The 21,875-nt window shown below is 46.1% G+C and overlaps 1 protein-coding gene across 1 annotated transcript in view; it reads left to right on the top strand.

Moving 5' to 3' along the window:
* The first annotated feature begins 5,793 nt into the window (after nucleotides 1–5,793).
* LOC149360816 (lipase lipl-5-like) overlaps nucleotides 5,794–21,875 on the top strand; it is a 58,519-nt gene continuing 42,437 nt past the window's right edge. Inside the window, exons 1-2 of the mRNA XM_089567935.1 lie at nucleotides 5,794–5,904; nucleotides 9,336–9,549. Coding sequence (XP_089424061.1) covers nucleotides 5,794–5,904; nucleotides 9,336–9,549 — 325 coding nt within the window. The remainder of the gene's footprint in view (nucleotides 5,905–9,335; nucleotides 9,550–21,875) is intronic.

The following is a 21,875-nucleotide window of genomic DNA, read 5'->3' as shown; positions in this document are numbered from 1 at the left end:
AAAGCCGCGGATTGAATGAAACACGCTTCTTGTCCGAGAGTAGTGCGGGAAGCATATACGATAAGAGTGATCGCGATAATGTCAAGAAAATATTCCAGCAATTAGGAGTGCTATGAATGTGGAAGGCTTGGCAGCGCATTATGCGGCCTTGTGTTTGCTGAGCGGCAGCCTGTAAGTCGTTGTTGCCTAATCCGTATACTTAGCACCACAGAAATCGGGATGCAAACTTTTAGCCACGTTTATACCGCCGCGGGTTTTCGTTCCGTTAATTTTTAACGCAGGATCACAGACGGTACAGCAGTTTATATGTGCAAAAACAAATAGTCTTCGGGACGAGAAGAACAAGCAATTTCTCTCTTTTTTTTTTGACACTGTGAAAGCAATACAATAGTCACTTGAACGACATGCACCATTAAAAGAGTGTGTCGAAGAGAGGTCTTGAGGTTGAAGAAAGGCTATGCAAAAAATAACATAACGTTGACTCAGTATCATCAGCCTGACTGCGCCCACTGCAGGGCAAAGGCCTCTCCAATGTCTCTCCAATTAACCCTGCCCTTCGCCAGTTGCCGCTACTGTATCCCCGCAAACTTCTTAATTTCATCCGCCCACCTAACTTTCTGCCGTCCCTTGCTACATTTGCTTTCTCTTGGAATCCACTCCGTTACCCTTAAGGACCAGCGGTTATCTTGCCTTCGCGTTACATGCCCTGCCCAAGCCCATTTCTTCCTGTTGATTTCAACTAAGATGTCATTAACTCGCGTTTGTTCCCTCACCCACTCCGCCCTCTTCCGATCTCTTAACGTGACACCTATCATTTTTCTTTCCATAGCTCGCTGCGTGGTTCTTAACTTAAGCTGAACCCTCTTTGTTAGCCTCCACGTTTCTGCCCCATAGGCGAGTACCGGTAGGATACAGCTGTTGTATAATTTTCTCTTCAGGGGGGAGGGGGGGGGGGGATAACGTTGACTACTAAATACGTAAATAAAAGACAAGAATGTTATTGCGATTGTCGAACACTTTTCGGTGCCTTGGCACCGGACAAACCTCACCGCGCCAGAGTTCCTGTCTTAGCTTTGCTTGCTGGCCGTTAGCACCTTAAAGTGATAGGAAGCGTGGCTACCTTCGCTTAGTGTAACAGCCACTGTTGAACGCTAAGTTGACTAAGTTACGCTTACTTAAGAAACTGCGCAATGTTGTGCTCCATTATCGCTGCGGCTCCCCAATAAAGTGATGTCACTGTCGTTGTCGTGTCATCCCTGACTTCTGGGACTTGTCGAGTGCAGGTGGAAGGAAGGCCAGGAAGAAAATCATGGGAAGAGTGATACTTTCAGGTTGGCCAAAAGGTACCAAGAGGAAAAGGGAGAGATACTGATGGGAAGGTTACCACTGAAGACTGCGCCCAGCACTCAAGGATGGCAGGAAATCACTCCGCACATGACGGCTAATTTCACTTTGAGTAAAGCTGAAATATGGGCGAGTTGGTAAGTATTCATCTTAAGGGGAACAGCGCATCAAAGGCGGGTCACACAGAAGACAAGGGCTGACTAGCAACTGACTTTATTGAAAGACGGAACGTGTAATATATGCAGTAAAAAAAAATCGACAACAGACACCAAGTCAAATGAAACTGTGTCATGTGGGAGGCAGATATTCTAATTCTTTGTCAATCAATGTCGCGGAAGGGTGGCTGACGCACTTTGTTCCCTGATTGTGGATAGAATACGCTTCCATGACTTCGCGCGTCACCTTGTTTTTGTTTCACTTTCACTTTCACTTTCAATTTCACTTTATCGCGCTTGTTCTCCAGAATTTACCCTCGTGCGTCACGTGTTATGTTTTGAATTTTGCTTCTCTTAATTGGGAATGCGCAGATGAAACAAAGAGAGAAAGAGGAAAGCGTTTAATGCGTAAAATGGTTGAGTGGACCCTCATTGCACGAGCCCATTGGCTTTTTTCGCCGCTCTTGCCTGGTTCAACATCTAAAGCTAGTCTCCTGAATGTGAGCTGTACAGCGCCGACTCCCAGCATTCAGTTGTTCAGTTCTTAATGCGAAAGCATTACTTCGCTATGTCAGCTGTTTCGTGCCCGCAGAAAGTGAGCGCGAAACGTGTCGGCAGCCCTTACGTCATTCGAGGAAGAGTTAGTAGTAAAAGAATGATTGAATTTGATAGAGAATGATAAAATGTCCATGCGCCTCAGATCTGCTTCATGTGGTGTAATTAGTTAATTGCGAAAAAGTCGATTAGAGTAGTCGCGGGCGTCGATATAGTGGATGAATGTCAAAACTGTCGTGATCGTCAAAATTCTCGGAAAATACGCAACCAAGCCGGATGAAGGTCTGAAAAATATTAAAAAGTGATCATTTGTGTTAATAAGTCAAACAAAAACCTTTAGTTGACGTGGAGTAATTAGAGGCAATTAAAACCAATGACACGATGTAGTGGGAGGGGGTCGAAACAGCCTCATTCGTCGAAAGGGTATAAAACGAAAAAAAAGGGGTTAAAAAGGTTAGAAAGTGTTAACTCATGTAAAAGTAAAAAAGACAATGACAAAAAATTAAAAGAAATGATGAAAAACAGAAACGAACGATAAAAAAAGCGCTTGGAGGTCAAAATACGTTTGGACGTCGATATAATAGTCGCAAATGAAGCGTAGAAAGGCGACGAGTGTGGGAGAGGCGTCACTTTCTCGCTTTCTCCCAATGAGAGTCGCCGCTGTGATCCCTAACGTTTTTTATTATTTGTATAGTTTTGTTTTCCTGGCATGCTCATACCATACGCTATAAGTCAGCCACTCCAGCGCAGAAAACGAATTGCGGATAGTATGAATTCAGAAGCACATAGCTGAATTTGACAGTATTTATATAAGTATTCGATTGCAATTTCCCATAGATGACCCCTTGCTCCCTGTTTAGATTTTTGTGCCATTCGGCGTGTACTTTCCCCGTTAAACTCAAATGCTGGAGTAAATGCCTACAACTTAATAGTGGTTCAGAGTAATTATGTTCCTGGGAATGTTGGGGGACAAGGGGCTAAAGCGCGCGGGCAGCGGCGTGAGCGCTTTCATTTACAGCATCCGCAGTGTGTCCTGGAATTCATATTACTGTGGGTTTGGAGTCTTTATCTTCTTTAGTTCTGACTATTCTGTTTACGCATTTACCAATCCTTCCTCTTGTATAGTTACGAAAATTGTAAATTGTGATCTTTAACGTCACGAAGGGATGCATGTGCAATGGGGACGCTGAAGTGATGAGCTCCCGAATAATTTATGGCTTATGGAGTTCATGAATTCACGCTGTTATTTAACAGTGAGCGGACGTTTTTGTATTTCCCCTGCATCTAAATATGGCCACACCAGCCGTGATCGAACCCGCTACATGGAGAACAGCAGCCGAGCACCAAAACCACTAAGTCACTTCTCCCGTGACGAGTGAAATGCAATTTCAAAGGAGCTGCCAACTTATTCGAAACGGGAAGGTGTTAATGCAAATCTGGAACTGAATTCAAAAATATTTGGTGCGACAGCGCGAGTAAAATAAATTACAGACAATATTTACTACATTCGAATCGGAGCGAAAGCCCAGATTTGTTGTGGTGGTGGCAAACATTTATGTACAGATACACTTCAAGAGGTTATGTACGAGCTGGCCCAGAGGGGGCCAGCCCTTACCAGTATTAGGTGGAGGTCCCTATTTCGGAACCGCAGTGGCGTCGACCGCCGCCCCGGCTCGCGCGACCAAGGCCCGTTGGGCCTGCAGGTCAGAGCAGCCGAGCAGGGTCGCCTCCCAGTCCTCCCGGGTTGGGTTGGGGTGAGGGGGGATAGCAGGGTTGGAGGGGCAGGCCCACACCATGTGGTAGATGTCCGAACACTTCTCCGCACAGAAAGAAGCTGCCCGAGAAAGAAGTGTCGAAGTGTTTGAGAGCTGCCAGGCACAGCAAAGTATTAGTATACAGGCGGAGCAGAAGCCGCTCCTCCGCCTTTGACAGACCTTTACACGGGCGGGGATAAAGACCATGGCCAGATTGATAGAGTAAAACGATGTCTTTGAAGGTGTGCGCTGGAGTGAATTCGAGTTCCTGATCGTCGAGGTCGGAGGAAATTTTTGTGCTACGTAGGGGACAACGGCGGTGAGCAGGCAGTACCGCGGGACGGAGCAGATGGAAGTTGATGAAGACGACGCTCTCCAGTACAGAGCGCGAGAGTGTGTTGCAGTCCCTCAAACCTTTGCGCGCATTCTAGAGACGTGGAAACATTGGAGCATTTCCTACTCTATTGCCGGAGGTTTGCACATCAGAGAAGGACGTGTCTAGAAATTCCAATTACTCGAATGGCGAATGGGACTCACTTTGTCGGTTCCGCTTCTTCTCTCCTTCGGTGCTAGCGCCACAGGTTTCGCATTGCATAAAGTTTGCGACTACCTCCACAATTACATAATTGCTACCGGCAGATTCCCTTGCTAATGGTATCCAAAATTACCGCATTGCTAGATCTCTCAGCAATTTTTTCTTGCATCCATTTGCCTAATCTATTCGCCCGTTAATTTTTTCCAATAATTTTTATTTTTATTTATTTTATTTATTTTAATTTATGATTCCATCTTTAATTCCTCTGAATGTTTACCCTAAGTTACATCATTAGCTTGGCAATCAAAGTTAAACCATTAGCTTAGCCCCAGTTTACCTTTTTTTGGCTCTCCTCACTGAACCCTGGCCTATCCCCCATCACGGGTATGTGCCGTGCCACCAAGGCAACAACAAAAACAACAACACGAGGCGTGTTGGCGCCTCCTTTAACCGATCTCCTTTAAAGGAGATCGGTTTGCGCAGCCGCGGATTCGACTCCCAGCCATGGATATTTATTCACTTTATTTTTCTCTTTTTCATGGTTTTAAAATCTAACTCAGCTCAAGGTCAAATTTACACGGTCCGCGAGGGAAGCCCAAGGCCCGTAGTGAAGCTCTGGCTTCAAAAATCGGAGGACACTTCAGCTGCGCCTTTAGGAGTGGAACGCCTTTCACGGAACGCCTTCCACCGAAGTCCACGGAACGCCTTCGCGCGCTCGGCGCGACGCCTTGCCCGTTGGAAACAGCTTTGAACGCAAAGCATTTGTGAGGAACGGAAATGAGCAGTAATTGTCTCATATCTAGGTGAACACATCAAGCGCACCGTAAGGGAAGGGAGGAAGGTGGGAATGAACGAAGAAAAAGAGAAAGAGGTGCCATAATGGAGGGAATGAAAATTTTATTTGAGGCAAGAGAATGAGGCCGTAACTGTCTCGTATCTCGGTGGACACCTGCAGCCCCCGATTATAGGTCACCGGCTTGAATTCCTGCCGCAAGCTGGGCTATAACTTAATAGCATAACTTAATAAGTTTATGCCACACGAAACGCTCAATCGTATCACACCAGCCGGGACATTTTGTGGCAAACGGTTGGCATAACACATTTTTTTCCGACACGCGGGGCCGACAACTACAACTACTACTACTACTACTTCTATTACTACGACGCCGACGGCTTTTCGACAGAACGAGCTCTATACGCTCTCGAGTAATGTGCAGTGTCATTCTACGCCTTAATAATAGAAATAGTTTCAGGATCATCTTCGCTGAGAGTTGCGTCACGATGTGGAGGAGCTGTCAAGTAGTGGTAGATGGAATGCAGGTGTTCCTGACTGCTGTAGGGATGAATGGAAAAGAAAGCAACAAACATGCAGGAGCCACGTGACATTCGTCGTTATCCATGGACGCGCCGTAGTGGCTTCTATACAGCGCCCTACGATCATTTCTTTGCAATGGTGTGTGTGTGCTCTTTCGCCCCGACAATATTTGCCTTTCTGGCTCTGCCTTTCTCTCTGGATGCGTCCGCCGGTGACGAACTAGAACACCAAGCGCATCTGACTCCGGTAGGCCAATCGTAATCCCGATTAGGGAATTAGGGGGGCAAAGCGAATAGTATGTTGTCACTGGGTATTTAATTTGCGGTGGGCTAGGAAAGAAGCACTTCTACCAAATAATGCACATCCACACGCCTACATACGTACATATATGCGTGCACAGATAGGGCAATCGTTTAGGTCCCATGACCAGTTTTTCTTTCGCAATATATATACATATATAGCAAGAGAGCGAGTCTACGCAAATGAACGAAGTTCAGTTTTCATGCAACGCACAAGGCTCCTCGAAGAAAATATTGTATACTGGAACAGGTGAAAAACATACGTTATCACTTTCGCAGCAATTTTTCATGGTTTATCTTTGCGGAAACAAACTTTCCTTTCGCAACAAATCACTTGTACAACAAATGGTACCCTTGTGCGCATTAGTTCGCCAATATGCGCAGCTACACTGCTATCATAACGGCACCGTAACAAAAGTTTTAGCATGCTTCTTTTCCCGAAAGGCATTAAAGAACTGAATAAAGATGATCCGCAGCTAGTCTAGCTGGAGTTCCTTCCTCGCGGCTCAATATTTCGCGCATCGTGTGGCCCTTATGTACCCGTCCTTATTTATGTATTCTTGCCGATGTCCTAGTTTCGGTCGTCCTTCCCACAACTTGTATTTTTCTTCCTTTCATTTCTTCATTGGAGACACTGCAGCCAAATTATATATCACCCAGATGGAATACGTATATTAGTAAATGAAAACGGAAATACATTCTTGGCTGCGGTCACCGCGGCACGGCCGCCTGCAAGGGTGTTCAATTCGCCTGACAGCGCAAGCGGCTTGCCGCCAGCTCTTCTACCGCTACGTGCCTCAGAGAACAGCTGCATAAAAATTATGGGTACAGAAAAAGCAACTGTGGCGACTGCAGCTCAACGCAGCTTTCCCGGGCATTTCACCCGCAGCTGCAACCTGCTCATTCGTCATGAGTGTCGAGGATAATCTAAAGCAGGCCAGGCGGACATACGGTAACAAAATATAGGGGCTGGGTTCAGAACAGTTCTCGTTTCGAAAACCCTTCGTGACCTGTAGGTTCTTCCTTGTGGTCTTTAGTGACTTGTGTTCACACCAATCACCAGTTCCTCCTTAATAAGAAGTCTTGGTAGCTCAAGCTCACCAACCATGTATTTGGACGCTTTGTTTCCTTTCCCTGATTTCTGCGCCAGTTTCTTCTATTAAACGCTGCTCCGAAATTTATGATTACAATATCAAGATCTAGCTGCGAGGTGTAAAGTTTTAGTGAACGGTCTGAAAAAAGGTACGTATCAAATCAGAACTATTTTGGCAAATAATGCCAGATATGAAGAAGTTATGAACAATAACCAGGTTGGTTTGCTTAAAGTTTGAAAAGCATTAAAATGGGCGGCAGGCTATTCAATTTCAATTCAATTTCAGTTTATTTCGAAATTCTTTTACAGGAAACACAAACACTTTTTGGACCCATACCAAACGGCTAGTTTGGGTCCAAGTACACAAAATACGTAAAAGCAAATTCTAAAACGGCGGATATATACACAAAAGCGTAAGCGTAGTACAAGATTAAAAGCAAAGCAGTCTAAATAGCACTAATAGATAACATTCGGCGCGGAAAAAGAAAGAAAATAGCTTTGAAAACATTACATGCAAAAAGAATTTTCGGACATTGAGAGTTAGTAAAAACCATCGTGTTGCATACAAAGTACATAATAACAGAAAACTGTGACAAAAAATAATTTCAGGTTAAATCAATTATTTCAATTCAGTGCTTTTAAACATACTTACTTCTACTTAAACTTACTACTTAAACTTACTAATTAATATGTCCACAATGAAAAGAATCTCGCTTAGCGTCATACTTCAGTAATGTGAGTGAACAACGTGCCCGAAGAACTCTTGTCTAACAAAGATGTGTATTGTATGCATTTGGAATGTTTTGTTTAGCGTTTGAGTGGGCTCACAAATAGCTGATTACATTTTCTTTTTCTAGCACGCATCTAGTGCATGGTTCTTTGTATTTCGGTACATAATGGAAGCCCGCGAAATATAAAAATACCGTGCGACTGCGTCTTTGTGCAAAAGATTACGACGCTCTCAACCGAGTTATCAACGAACAGGGCGTGCGCGCTGAACGTGTCTAAGTGAGCAGTCGGCGCCTCTGTCAACACTGGCTTCAAAGTGCTGAAGCATCTGCAGCCGGGATATCGAAAGCGCCACCCGCCGTGTCAGATAAGGATAAGCAGACCACAGAAAGCCAACCGAGACGAAGCTTCCATTCTGTCATCACGAAGACAAAAAAAAATAATTTAAAGATGGTGAAGGGGCGCAGTTCAAGGTAGCTGTTTTGTTTGTTTGTTTGTTTAATGCGCTATCATTAGTGCTTTTGCCAGGAGCCAAATCTACCGTCTGACGTCCCGAAATTCGCCAACAAGTGACGAGATCAAAAATTGCCCGCTAAGGTAGGCGACCACCCAGGCACTGGATTTTGAACAACCTATCTACCGTGGCAGGTGGCAGTTACATTATTGGTCGAGAGTGCTCAGGTGACCTTGTGACGTCGGCACAACTGGCCCACCGGTTTGTGAGCAACCTTGTCTGTAGCTAGCAGTCTAGAGAGCATTACATTTAGTACCAGAAGGAACTAGGGGCCGTCTGGTGTCATGAAGTTCGCTCATTGTTGAGAGAACTTCGACGGCATCAGGTCACGCAACCCTCAAAGGAGGTAAGACGTCGGAAGATCACGTGATCTCTAATTAACAAATCAGAGGCCGCTACCCAAAGGATGGGAATTCAGAATTGTATCGACATCAATAATCGTAAAAAATACTAGGTATAGTAAGCAAATATTGTCACTGTCGCAGCATAGCAGACACCTGCAACTGCAGTTGCCAGTCCGAATATGGCAGTTGATCGACCGATCATTGCAAAGAAACTGGCGCAAACAGACTCATAATTTGCAACAGGAGATGAGACAAATGCGAAGTGTAATGCTATCGAGTTCCAATCTTAACATTACTTAAGCGTCCCCATAGTTTCGTTCATTCTTCGTGCAGCCCGTTGAGATGAGCTGTGGAGACTCACTTCAGCACAGTCAGCAGGCATCATTCTTTTTCTTTGAAAGGGCTGACGTCAGAGAACTAATACGCAAGCGCAAGATCAGTGTGACCTGGGTCTCTATTCTGCACAGATCTATTTATCTTTCCATTTCATTTCGTCCTCTCTCCTCGCTGCCACTACCAGGCGGCGTCAAAGCAGACGTCTTGCTGCTCTTAACACAAAGTGCCCGCCATTCCCCGTTCTTGCACAAACGCGTCTCGATCTCATGTATTACTGTCTACCCACCCGCGCGTAATCCCACGAGCGGCAGTGCTGATATGTCTCTGCATAACCGTCTTTTTCTACCCAACTCTCTGTGCAGTGCGAACTAGTAAGGCACCATGGCTACCCGTGCGATGTCACCTACGCAAACACGGAAGACGGCTACGTGCTTGAAGTTGACAGAATTCCGCACAGCCGCTGTGGGTGCGATGCTTGTGATCTGGGCAAGGAGCGTCGCTACCCTGTGTTGTTTCTTCCTGCTTTACTATCCGCCTCGGACATGTGGTTCATAAATTACCCTTCACAGAGCGCAGGTAAGCAGGTTCACGACGACTACCAAATAAAACTTTAGCAAATCGGCAACATTAAAGGACAGGGCAAGAGCAATAGTTACACCCTTATATAACGATTGCAAATAACTCTTGCACCTCAGTCAGCGATGAAGAATGGCATACAAGTCAGCACTACTCCACCTTCTACTCCATCTACTCCACCTTCGGGGATTCCCCTAAACATTTGACCAAGTCAGCACTGTGACGAATTTTGGCATTCAGAGTCTTAGACTATGCTTCCCTTGTGGCGCTCAAATGAAAGACAGTTATAGTTTAAAGGAAAATTACCTGAAATTGGGACGTCCTATTTTCAATATTCTCGGACAAAAAATTTTTTATATAAAATTATAAGTACTCTGATGGAAATACTGATGGCAATGGTCCATTCTTCCCACGTGCAGTTTTAAGGCTTTTGAATAGCTTGCATCGAGCAATTAAGAATGGCACACAAAAACCAAGGGGGAAGGCTTTGCCTGATAGCAAAAACGCTAATGGCAAAAACAAGAGCAAGCCTGCCAGCTGGAGATCTGAAGACACGATTTCTATAGTGAAACATTGCATTATATGAAAAAACGCTGTTTATAAATTCTTTCCAGTTAAAAAAAAATGGCTGTGGCTTAACTCAGTTATGCCTTGATATTCGTAGCGAGAGGTATGGCGAATGTTATTATTTAGCTTGGTTATCTCTACGGTTACGTTGTTTGAGCTGCATCACTCTGCCGTCTCTGTTCGATATGCCGAGCCCATTCATCTTCTGTCTCCGCAGCTCGTTGCCTCCTCGTGGTTTCACTCCGTCCTTGATCCGCGGCACTAGCGCGAGATGCCGAGCTCGACGACGGACCATCCTCATCTCAATCCACTCGCCTGGCCGTTCGTACTTACGACGCTTCTCGAGGCGTGCAGCTCATTCTTCCTCCGTCTCCTCGGCTCGCTACCTCCTCTTGGTTTCGTTCCGACGACGAAGCCTGGGTTCTTTCCGTCTCTCCGACTTACTTGCCATATCTGCCGACGAATCCCACCTAGCCTCCCCTTCTATATATACGATGCAACGCCGCCTCCTACTCTGTTGTTGCAGCACGGTTTCACCGCCTCCTCCTCTGCCGTCATGCCAGATAGCGCGGCGAGCGGCGCTGACAGCTGCGGTGGTTGCTAGGCAACGGCTTAGCTCGCGGTGCGACCACCGGCCACGGCAAGAATACGCGAGGAAATGGCGACAATACAACCAATGTAGCTCTCGCTACAAAATATTTTTGTTAAGAATTGTGTGTGAGCTCATGACGCTAGGCTGCTTGAAAAGAACAGATAGTATAAACGCACCTTTCTTATAAATGAGAAGTTTTACTAAATTGCTAACGAAATTAACTTCCGACCGACGGGTTCAAAGGGAGTTTATTACGCACTTTGTTTTTATAAAGTTTGTTTTATTTATAGTGACAGGGCTAATATTTTTTTTGCACTTCTCGGTGTCTCAGTATATTCGGTACCCTACTTATGCATAATCAAACTGCTACAATCTTGGTTTTCCCCATCGTCAGAAGCAGGACCTCTAGATGCATCCAGCTGCGAGTCACAATATTGTCATCGGCCGCTAATCGGCAGACGCTTAATAAGCTGCTCGAATGGTAATCTGCGCCTAACCAGCCCGAAAACCCAGTGAAGCCTTTGGCGGCTCTTCATGCGTCATTCGTAAAAAAGACAGAATGAGGAATTGAGCCAACGGCTCCTCTTTCGCCTGTAGACCACGCCACAGATTAGCAGAGAAATCAGTCAATGACAGCAGGCAAGACATGCGCCAGCATCGTTCACGTTTCTCTCTTGAAAGGAAAAAGAGGTCCTGTACTTGTTTTGACGAGAGCGCTACCTGAGAGCAGCCTAATGGAAATTCAGCCGCGTATTCTAGCAAGAGCTGTCGAGACAGCGACCCAGGCAAACTGCCTTAACTACAATCTTAACAGGGACGGAAGCCTCATGTTTACCATGACGAACTTCTGCGCCACGGGCCGTGCGCTTGAGACGTCGAGTTGCATATAATGGTAGTCGAAGCTAGAGTACAGCAGTTCATGGCAAAACATAAGCCGTGGCCATCGCTTTTTATACAATTAACTCCAGAACTTGATATACGATGATATATTAGCATAAGTGGCGGACTATCATAGTAATCAGATCTCGACAAGTGGTACCTGCACTGTCACAGATAAACAGCGTTCAAGGCAGGCTGAGGTGTCTCCTCTTAAGTTCGGTGGAACAATTGTATTTTGCCACAGTCCACTTCCCACTTCCACGCCACGCTACACATGAGGTTGCGCTCTGCTCTTGTTTGGATCGTCACAGCGTTATAAGCTACATTTGTTATAAATTGCTGTTTGTTACGCGCATTCTACGTGGAGCCTTGAAGGTCCTGCCATCTTATTGAGTCAGTTTTACTCTTAATGCTTGAGGTTGACAGCAGAGAGGAATTTATGTGCTGAAAATGGTCGATATTGACGCTAATGAACCGTGCTTCTGGGATTAGTTTTAAAAAATTTTCAGTTTAAGTAAAGCATCTACTGCTGAAGTCGAACTTTCTTCCTCTAAGACGTAAAGCGCGAATTTCTGCGCATAGTGAGATATGTGAGGAACAAGTGCTCAGGTGCTGGTAGAGGCCCAACATTGAATAAAACTATGTTAATTAACGTCCAGCACTATGACAACGAAACAAAAGTATTCGAGGGCAAGGAGGAATCTTAGGTGGTACGGAAATACATTTACTTAGGGGAAATAGTGACCATCGATCGTAAACACGAGATAATTATCTACCAGAAAAAGAATGATGCGGAGTGCAATTGACAGGCACTCCCAAGTAATGAATTCCCTGAATATTAACGCATTATTGTCACATGTTTTATTTTTCACCTAGGGTGCAGAAAATTCGACGCGGACGAAAAATGTACAAATAAAATTAATAATACCGCAATGAGCAAACCATTACTGCGCAATTTTATTTCCATAAAAACCAATTTCCAATAGGTCGCCGGTGTTCATTGGAGTTGACAATATCGTATAAAACTGGTTTTTGCTTTTTGAGAAAAGCAAATGGCGCAGTATCTGTCTCACATATCTCGGCGGACACCTGAACCGCGCTGTAAGGGAAGGGAGGAAGGTAGAAGTGAAAGAAGAAAGAGAGAAAGGGGGCCGTAGTGGAGGTCTCCGGAATAGTTTCGACCACCTGGGTATCTTTAACGTGCACTGGCAGCGCATAGCACACGGGCCTCTTTGCGTTTCGCCTGCGCCGAAATGCGGCCGCCGCGGCCGGGTCCGAACCCGGGAACTCCGGCTTAGTAGCCAAGCGCCCTAACCACTGAGCCACCGCGGCGGGTCATCGTTGTAGACTCCGCTGACTTGCAGGAAATGAGAGGCGCATCACTGTCTCTCTGGGTACGCGGACACATCAATCGCGCTTTCAGGTACGTGGCGGTGGTGTCGGCGTTCAAAAAACGCGTTTCGCACTGAATTTCGTTCTCAACAATGCTAAACTGCCGGAAGTTTTTCTGCGGCTTTCCCACAAGTTATCTTACGGCAATAATATTTTTCACTAGTATTTTCCATTGAGCAACACTGCAAATCAAATAGAAACGACTGAAACATTTCGTTGCACTGCTTGGTTTCGGGGACTGTTGGCTTTTTTCGTATGATTATTGAAAATAAAATGGTGAGTGTACCATTAAGACGCAGGTCCCGACCAGAACGGTAAAGGTGTTTCTGAGATTTCATGATATCCGAGCTGAAATCAATAAGCATGGGCCAGGCGTGTTGTGCGAAAGGTAGGTAGCAATTGTTCCTTAGTGTAACGAAACGGATTCGAAGTGAAGAAAAACCTAGCAGGGGGTTGCAAAGAGCCTGTTACGCGAATGATTTTCGGAAATTTGCGTACATAAGTCGGTCATAGTTGGCGAATGGAACAGTTAGTTGGAGGCCATTAGGAGAGGTGTTGGTCCTGGAGTGGCATAGTTAAATGTTTTTGAACTTCAATGTTTTCTGCAGTCTTTTCGTCTGCCAAAGAGTAATAATCTGCCGCTAATGGCAGTGCTTATGAAAATTTTTTGCTAGCGGATATTACTTTGTGATATATTAATGCCAACAAGCTCCACAAGCTACATCACTGCAAAAAAGAAATCACTGCAAATATTTGAAGAGCACTTGTAAAATAAATTCAGCGCAAGAACGCGTCTCAGTCAAAAAATACTCCAATGATGCATCCAACTAGAATATACGAAAAAAATTACAATCATAACGCAACAAATATTCACCGCAAAGACCATCCTGAAGGCCTCGGAAGAAATTCTATCTAATGGGCTCCTAATGCGCAACGTCCGTGGGAACTTCAGAATTTTTTATATTGGTTGAAGATAGGAAGACGATGAAGACGAAATTGGGATGTTGCCCTATCTCTACCGATCACCTGAAGTGAACAAGAACAATCGCCTACCTTTACGCTTTTATGTGCTGTGTTTACCTTCCCGGCCATAGTGTCACCTCCAGAGGATCTCAGACGACCACTCCGACGCTGCCTTCGCAACGCCGACGCTCATGCCGTGAGGCTCGCAGGCCTACCTCAGCTTGGCCGACGGACATGAACAGTAAACATGACATAGACCAATCACATGCTGCTATCACATGCCTCTGCTGTTTCGCCTACCCTTCCACTTCAAGGATATCTTCTCAGGACCTCAGATTCTTTTGCACGCGTTATTTCATCGCTACTAGAGTCGCCGTCCTCACTTGTAGAGGACGAATTATCGTTAACCCCTATCACCTTGCCACCGTCGAAATATTCATTCCCGGAATTTAACCGCTCATTCAGAGTGCATATTATTGCAGCCGCCGCGGTGGCTACGGTTACGGCGCTCGGCTGCTGACCCGAAAGACGCGGGTTCGATCCCGGACGCGGCGGTTCAATTTCGATGCAGGCGAAGTTCTAGAGGCCGGTGTACTGTGCGATGTCAGCGCACGTTAAAGAACCCCAGGTGGTCGAAATTTCCGGAGCCCTCCACTACGGCGTCTCTCATAGCCTGAGTCGCTTCGGGACGTTAAACCCCATAAACCAAACCAAACGAGAGTGCATATTAAGCCTAACTTGCACCACGACATAACATCAGTTCCTTCAAGATCGGTGCAGCAGCTCATTGACCGTGCACTTGGCATCACAGGGTACAGCTGTTTTATTTACCATCGTCCCTGTAATTCCATCACTATGCAATTACAGGCACCGGGCGGTGCTGAAAGGATCTGTCGTATTTGCATTTATATATCATTGAATCGCAGCGTGTACATGTGCAGGCCTATCTGGCCTCTAGACCCTCCTTGCAAAGATGTGCCGTTTATGACCTGGAACTTAATGCGCCTCCGACGGAAGGATGACTTATCTCTTCTCCGATCCGTACTCTGTGCTTAATGCCTGCTGACTAGGCAACCGAGGCATATTACTTCTCCTGCTGATGGGTCCGTTAGAACTGCCTACTGTATTCTTCAACAACAGACGAATCGTTCATCCGAAGCTTTTCTGTCCTGCACCGGTCTTCTCTTATCGGTTCGTACGACAAGATCACATAAAAAAGTTGTGCCCTGCATCACGAGACACTCTGCCCCAACTACCAGCAGATAGTCTTCCCTCCTTCAGGTGTACGTTTTGTAAGACAACCACGACATAATTTATTCCAAGTACCCTCTAAAGAAACGCCGTGTGGTGTCTGCGCTTACTGCGGCTGCAGTCAAGATCTCTAACCGTTTTTATGCTGTGTCGAAATACACAGATGAGGATGATATGAAAACCCGCTAATGTCTTTGCCTTAAGCGTCTCGTATCCGCTCTTTTTATGCCTCTGTTTAGAAGCCAAGTTCAAGTGGCCATCGCTAAAAAGAGGATGAATTTCCTCCGATAATCTCCTCTGTACCTGACGAGATCTCTGCCATCGATGACGAGATCACCAAAGTTCACCAACTTGACCAGCTCTGCCCCCGTCGCTGTCTGTTACTACAACTTCCGCATCCATTGCCTGGTGACCCTATTTGTGAAGTACCACCTTTACCTATTATGCATAGTCGTTCACTCTAAATATGAACAATCCAAGCAATCTGCAGCTACGCCTTCAATGTCATCCCTGATTATATGTTGCAGCAACTGCCTCAGATGTTTGCATCTGTTCTGAGAGCGAATGACGACTAATGCTACTTTCCATGTTATACAATTAAACTGCCAGGGTCTTACTAATAAGCTCCCTGAACTTTATTCAAGAAGGCAAACTCTCCGCCTGGGCTTTCCTTGTACACGAGTATAACGCCATCCTTCTTTTTCTCTGGTTATTGTGCCTATCACTACACATAAATACTTGACACACCGCAGTGGTCTTGCTCCTAGTAAAGCAGCTATATATGTTCAATGTTCGACACCACATTCTCCCTTGGACCTATCTCCTTGATCCAATAATAGTGAAGAAGTAATTGCCATTCTTACTAAGCCTCAGCGCAATCCAGTTCTATTAGGCACATTTCATGGTCGGCCCCAATCGTCTGTACTTAACTTTAGATGGCTCACACATCTGCGCACCTTTTACCCAGGTGTATTCATACTAGTCGCAGCAGATTTTAATGGGCCGCACACAGACTGGGGATGTACTCATGGCTCTAAACGAGGATATGAAATTTACGACACGTTTTTTTGTCTAATCTTTCACAGTTCTCAACAATTCCTCCAATTATACCCGCCCGCTTGCTTCTCCACCGACTCCGGACCTTATGTGATAGCTTGGTCCAGGCAATCCTCGCTGGTCTCGTAAAGCAGACAACTGGGGCAGTGATCACTTCTCCTGACAATTGACTTTGTCTCATGTAAATCACGTAAAATTCGCCGGAAGATTCATGTCAATTTTTGGGACAGTCTCCGCATGGATGGCCGCCTTGTCTCAATAACTCCTGCCTCAGTCTTTTCTACATTCATGCTTGTCCTAACTCAGAGCACAATTTCTTCGACTGTCAACGAAGAAGAACCAAATACTTACCTTAACCTCCTTAATGTCAGGGCACCGCGCAAGCAACCGGACGTATACGTCACTCAGCATCCGTCAGATCAAAATGCACAAACGTAACTTCATAGAGCAAACCGCAAAAACCCGCCGGTATTCTAAACGCTTTCTGTGCAAGTGCTGGACGGAGTGATGTTCTCATTTTAGTGCTGTTGGCAACCGCCACCTATGGCGTGTATTTCATTCCAAAGAACGCAAGCCATCCGTCAAAGACTACGCTGAGAGTATTTGCCTTGCCCTACGTCTTTCACCAGATGAATTCGCTTCGCAAGCAGCCCTTCAGTTCTTCCCGAATTTCGATTGCTCACCTGCACCTGTTCCAGTCAGTCCCAAACATGAGGCAAAAGATAAGATCACATGCCCGTTCACCATGGCTGAGCTTATAGGTGCCACTGAAGACGTCCGCCCTAACACTGCACCTGGCCAAAGTGGTGTACCTTATGCCCTATTCCGAAATCTGAACGGGGAAGCTTTCACTTCACTTCTCAGAATTTTTAGCGGAATGTGGACGTCCAGTGAAATGCCACCAGATTGAAAACATTGAGTGGTAGTTACTATACCAAACCACGGCAAATCACCCACAACTCTTGGGGCGCTACGCAGGATTTCTCTTACCCCCACTATTTGTAAACTGCATGAAAAATTGCTTGCCACTCGACTCTCCTGGTGGCCCGGCCATCATCAGAAATATTCATCTTCCTAAAGTGGTTTCTGACCGAGATACAGATTCGAAGATGGCCTTGAACGCTTTGCCAACGACGCAATACATAGCTCACCTCAGAGCCGTCCAATTCGCAGTCCTAGCAACACATATCACGAAGGCCTACGACAACATTCTCCACGCAGCCATTCTTAACACTAAGTTTTTTCGAGCAATTCATGAAGGAGTCTGAATTTCATAATTTTTTTGTCCTCCAGTGGTGCTATTGAGACACAGGTTACGGAGTTATGACAAGGAAGGCTTTAAGCTCTCATAAAACTTGCCGAAATGCTTCGAAGGCCGATGATTTATTATCAGGCATTGTGTTTTTTTTTGTGCACTTCGCTGCAAGAACTGACGACTTTGGCGTCCACCCTCATGCTACAAAACATGCTTCTACTTTTTAATCCTTGTGTATCATTTGCAGTGTCATAAAATATGACTGTAGTTAGGCCAAATGCGAATTATATCCGCTATCAAATCGGTTTTCCTTTTAATTCCGGTGTTCAGATTCGGTGTTCACGGATCGATGCCAGTTGATCGGTTAGCAATAATGGGTTAATGTCCATATCTGCGGAACTGCTCATCATCTACTTTAATTTATCCCTGGGAGTCTTCCTACCTCTCCTGGCGCAGTGGTGCAGTGGTCAAACAATGCACCACTGGTATCCATTGGCAGGCGCTGCCATTGGTTGGAGTTGGGTTGCTTGGGTTGGGTTGCGATCCAGGTTGCTCTTCACGAGCAGCCCCTCTCTTTTGAGCTGCTGCCTGACATGTTGGGTAGGCTACTCACCTGCCTATATATAAATATATATATATATATATATATATATATATATATATATATATATATATATATATATATATATAGCGAAGTATACGCTTCGTTAAAGGAAACATATTTATTCTACTCGACGTTTCGATCGGAAGACCGATCTTCTTCAGGAGTGATTTTACATTGTTAATGCATCCCCTTTTATAGGGGTGGGTACAGAACAGGTAAGTGGGAAACACAAAGCACATAGCAGAAAAATACACATAAAAAATTATTAGAGGCAGCGCGACCCACAAAAAAAAAGGAGGGGGGGGGGGGGCGAGTGTGAGGAACAGGGAGAAAACACAACGTCCAGATGCGGCCTCTGCTATGTTAAGCAAAACAGGCTTGCTTGTTGACAGGCGTGTCCCACTCAGAGATGCTCGACAGGTGCGTGGCCGTGCAGCAACTCGAGGGCAGGAAAGAAAATAAAAAATAGGAAATAAAAATCTCACCCTTAACAAAAAAAAACTTACGGGGAAAAAAAGGGAAAAGAAAACCTTTGAAGCAGTGCTTTTTCTTCCCACCCAGGAATAATGCACCCATGCCCGGAAGTATCGGAAGGAATGTAAAAAATGTAAGCTTACATTGTGAAAGAAAAAAAAATATTGGGAAAGAAAAAAAATAATATAATGTGGCGTTCGCGGGACCACAAAGTGAGCAGACCCAGGGGGGGGGGGGGGGGAGAAGGCAAGGCACACATGTGGCATGCAGAAAGGGGTATGACCTCAGACGACAGGGTCAGTGTTGCTTTGTTGAATTTCGTAGGCCTCTGACCTCGGAAGAGAGGTGAGGGTGCCGTAAGTTTCATTAATGCCATTTTGTACTGTGTTAAATCTAAAAATAAAATACGATTCTCGTTGCTCGCGCTCACGAGTGTTTTTGAAGCCACTCTGTAGTATTGTTACTTTAAGTTTGTCAAACTCGTGGCCTTTCTCGCGGAGGTGTTTCGAAAGGGGCAGGTTGGGGAGGGATTGGGTATGTGAGCGGTGGTTATTAAATAAAGTCACTCCTGAAGAAGATCGGTCTTCCGATCGAAACGTCAAGTAGAATAATTATGTTTCCTTTAACGAAGCGTATACTTCGCTATATAGTCTTGTAAGCAGTCAAGTACTCCATGCTTTCGCAACCTATATACTTTCCTTTGCATGCAGCCAAGAACGTGCAAGCCCTCCACCGTGCTGTGACCACCTGCCACTCCGTAACTCACCTCCTGCGGCGCGTGGTCACTCGGCGCTCAGGTCTCCACAAGGCTCATGCGTGCCGAGTTGCCCGCGCGCTGGCCCTCAACAAGAGACACTTTTAGTTGGCCGTACGGAACGGCGTTACGTACGCAGGAACGTTGCGGGTCGCGAGTGCGCATGCGCAGAACGTTCCGTACCGCTGGGCCGCTTGCGTACGTACGCACGCATCGTGTCGTTGCGTGCGCGCGCTACGGGCACGTTACGGGTTGCGTTGACAAGATGGCGGCGCCCAGCTCGCCCGCTTCGAAATAAAAACATGTCGCCGCTGCATTCTCCGGCGGGATAGCTCGCTCAAATGTTAGCGGTTCGCTTTTATTTTGCGAAGAAGGCAAACTCTCCGCCTGGGCTTTCCTTGTACAGGAGTATAACGCCATCCTTCTTTTTCTCTGGTTATTGCGCCTATCACTACACATAAATACTTGACACACCGCAGTGGTCTTGCTCCTGGTAAAGCAGCTATATATGTTCAATGTTCGACACCACATTCTCCCTTGGACCTATCTCCTTGATCCAATAATAGTGAAGAAGTAATTGCCGTTCTTACTAAGCCTCAGCGCAATCCAGTTCTATTAGGCACATTTCATGGTCGGCCCCAATCGTCTGTACTTAACTTTAGATGGCTCACACATCTGCGCACCTTTGACCCAGGTGTATTCATACTAGTCGCAGCAGATTTTAATGGGCCGCACACGCAGAAGTAAAAGCGATAACTAGCCCCTGTTTTTTAAATAATTTGGCAATTTTCAAGCTGTAGGCCTAACAGTGTTTGTTTACCTCGTAGCAACGACACCTGGCGGAGCACTTCTCTGGCTTTTAGTCAATTATTTCATTTTCTTCTGCTTGCATAGTTTTTCTTGGAACAAAAAAAAAAGACTCGCGATGCAGCCAGCTTCGTCACCAGTAATTAAATGCTTCTCGGCATTTCGATAGCTGCTGTGGTAGTCGCGCAACACACGAGAATCACCGGCTGGAGGAGGATTGGCGAGAGGCTTGGCTTGGCTGATGTCAAGAACTTTTCAAGCATCAGTTCTTATTTCTTGCGCCAGATGGCGCGGAGAAGCACAGCGGAGAATTTTAGGATGCGCTTGGTACGTCCACTTGGAAGAACGCTAACGTACGGCTAACTAAAAGTGTGATGGACGCGCCATTCGTACCGTACGTAAGCCCGTTACGTACGGCCAACTAAAAGTATCTAAGGTCTTGTACTTTGCACCCTACGTTTCCTTCAATCAGACTCAACTTAACGCTCTTGAGACTGCCCTTGTGGGCCTCTACACGGCAGCTTTCAACCTCCCTATCACTACCTCTACTGCAAAGATCTTTGCAACAGGCCTCTTTCATCCTCTCCGTTCTCTGCTCTCTCTCCATCATGACTCGCAGATTGCCCGGCTTTCCCTTACCCGTCAGGGTCAGTGGTTACTGACTCAAGCGGGTATCTCACCCATTCCCTGCGCCCCGTTTACCTCTCCTATAGGCTCCCAAAGCATCGCCGGGTGGCGCTGCTGCGCCTGATGTGCATCGCCATCTATGGGAGAAAAGTAAAAACTGGGGCGCTGCTCGCTGCTCGCGCTGATTTCACCACGCTTCTTTGCACGCGCGCTTTCCTGCACGTGCGCGCGCCCGCGCTGTCGCTATGTGTCGCCTGCATGAGCCACAATAAGATCGTTCAGACTGACGCGCAGTATTTCAATGCAAACTTAATTAAAGGGGGGAAACTGATTAGTCGCGTCTACTGTGTGGAGCAGACGATCGACAATGAGGAGGCCCATTTGACTGTAAAATGCGTTTCTCGAGTGAGTATTAACGTCGTACTGTATGACATGTAACTAGAGGTAAGTCCACTGTATAATTATATGCTCGAAATATGCGAAGTACTATCAGCTCTGCGAAATAAAGCGAGACACTTGTTGATCGTAGTTGTCAGTTGTTGCATGCGATGCGCACGGCGATCCACTTACGTGCGAGTCGAAAGGACATGCGACCAGGCAACAGTTCGTCAACATTCTACTCCACCTTGGGGGAACCCCCTAAACATTTGACCACCATTGTTCACACTTGCAAGTGCGACCTGCGGGTCGCCTTCTCGCTTGAAACGAAAACTCTCCGGAATAACATTGCTTGCGCGCTTTCGAGAATTTCGTCTGCTTTGACCGCGTCTCCTGCACTCGCGCTCGGTGCGATTCGCAATGCACTACGGCGACCAGGAGGATGTCGTGACGGTATTGATGTGCACCGCTGTCGTATAAGCGTCGTGATGACAGCGACAGCGGCGCGCTTCTCAGGGCCGGCCTGCCGACCTGTTTGCCTGCCGCCGCCGTCAGAAAAATACGCTAATATTGTTTGTTCGCGTTCATACCAAACCCTGGAGTAGAGCAACGTCGAAAATGAATCATTTTTGAGGATCGTTGGCCAATACCGAGCTGCTGGTAGAAGTGATAACTGCGATACAAGTATATTTCTTTTCCAAAGCCGCTTTGCTGATGCCCAGTGCTG

This window comes from Amblyomma mixtum, chromosome 2, assembly GCF_055824585.1.
Source record: "Amblyomma mixtum isolate Tamu chromosome 2, ASM5582458v1, whole genome shotgun sequence".
In the NCBI taxonomy this organism is placed as follows: Eukaryota; Metazoa; Arthropoda; class Arachnida; order Ixodida; family Ixodidae; genus Amblyomma; species Amblyomma mixtum.
The sequence above is the reverse complement of the archived record's forward strand: the minus strand, read 5'-3'. Positions and strand labels throughout refer to the sequence as shown.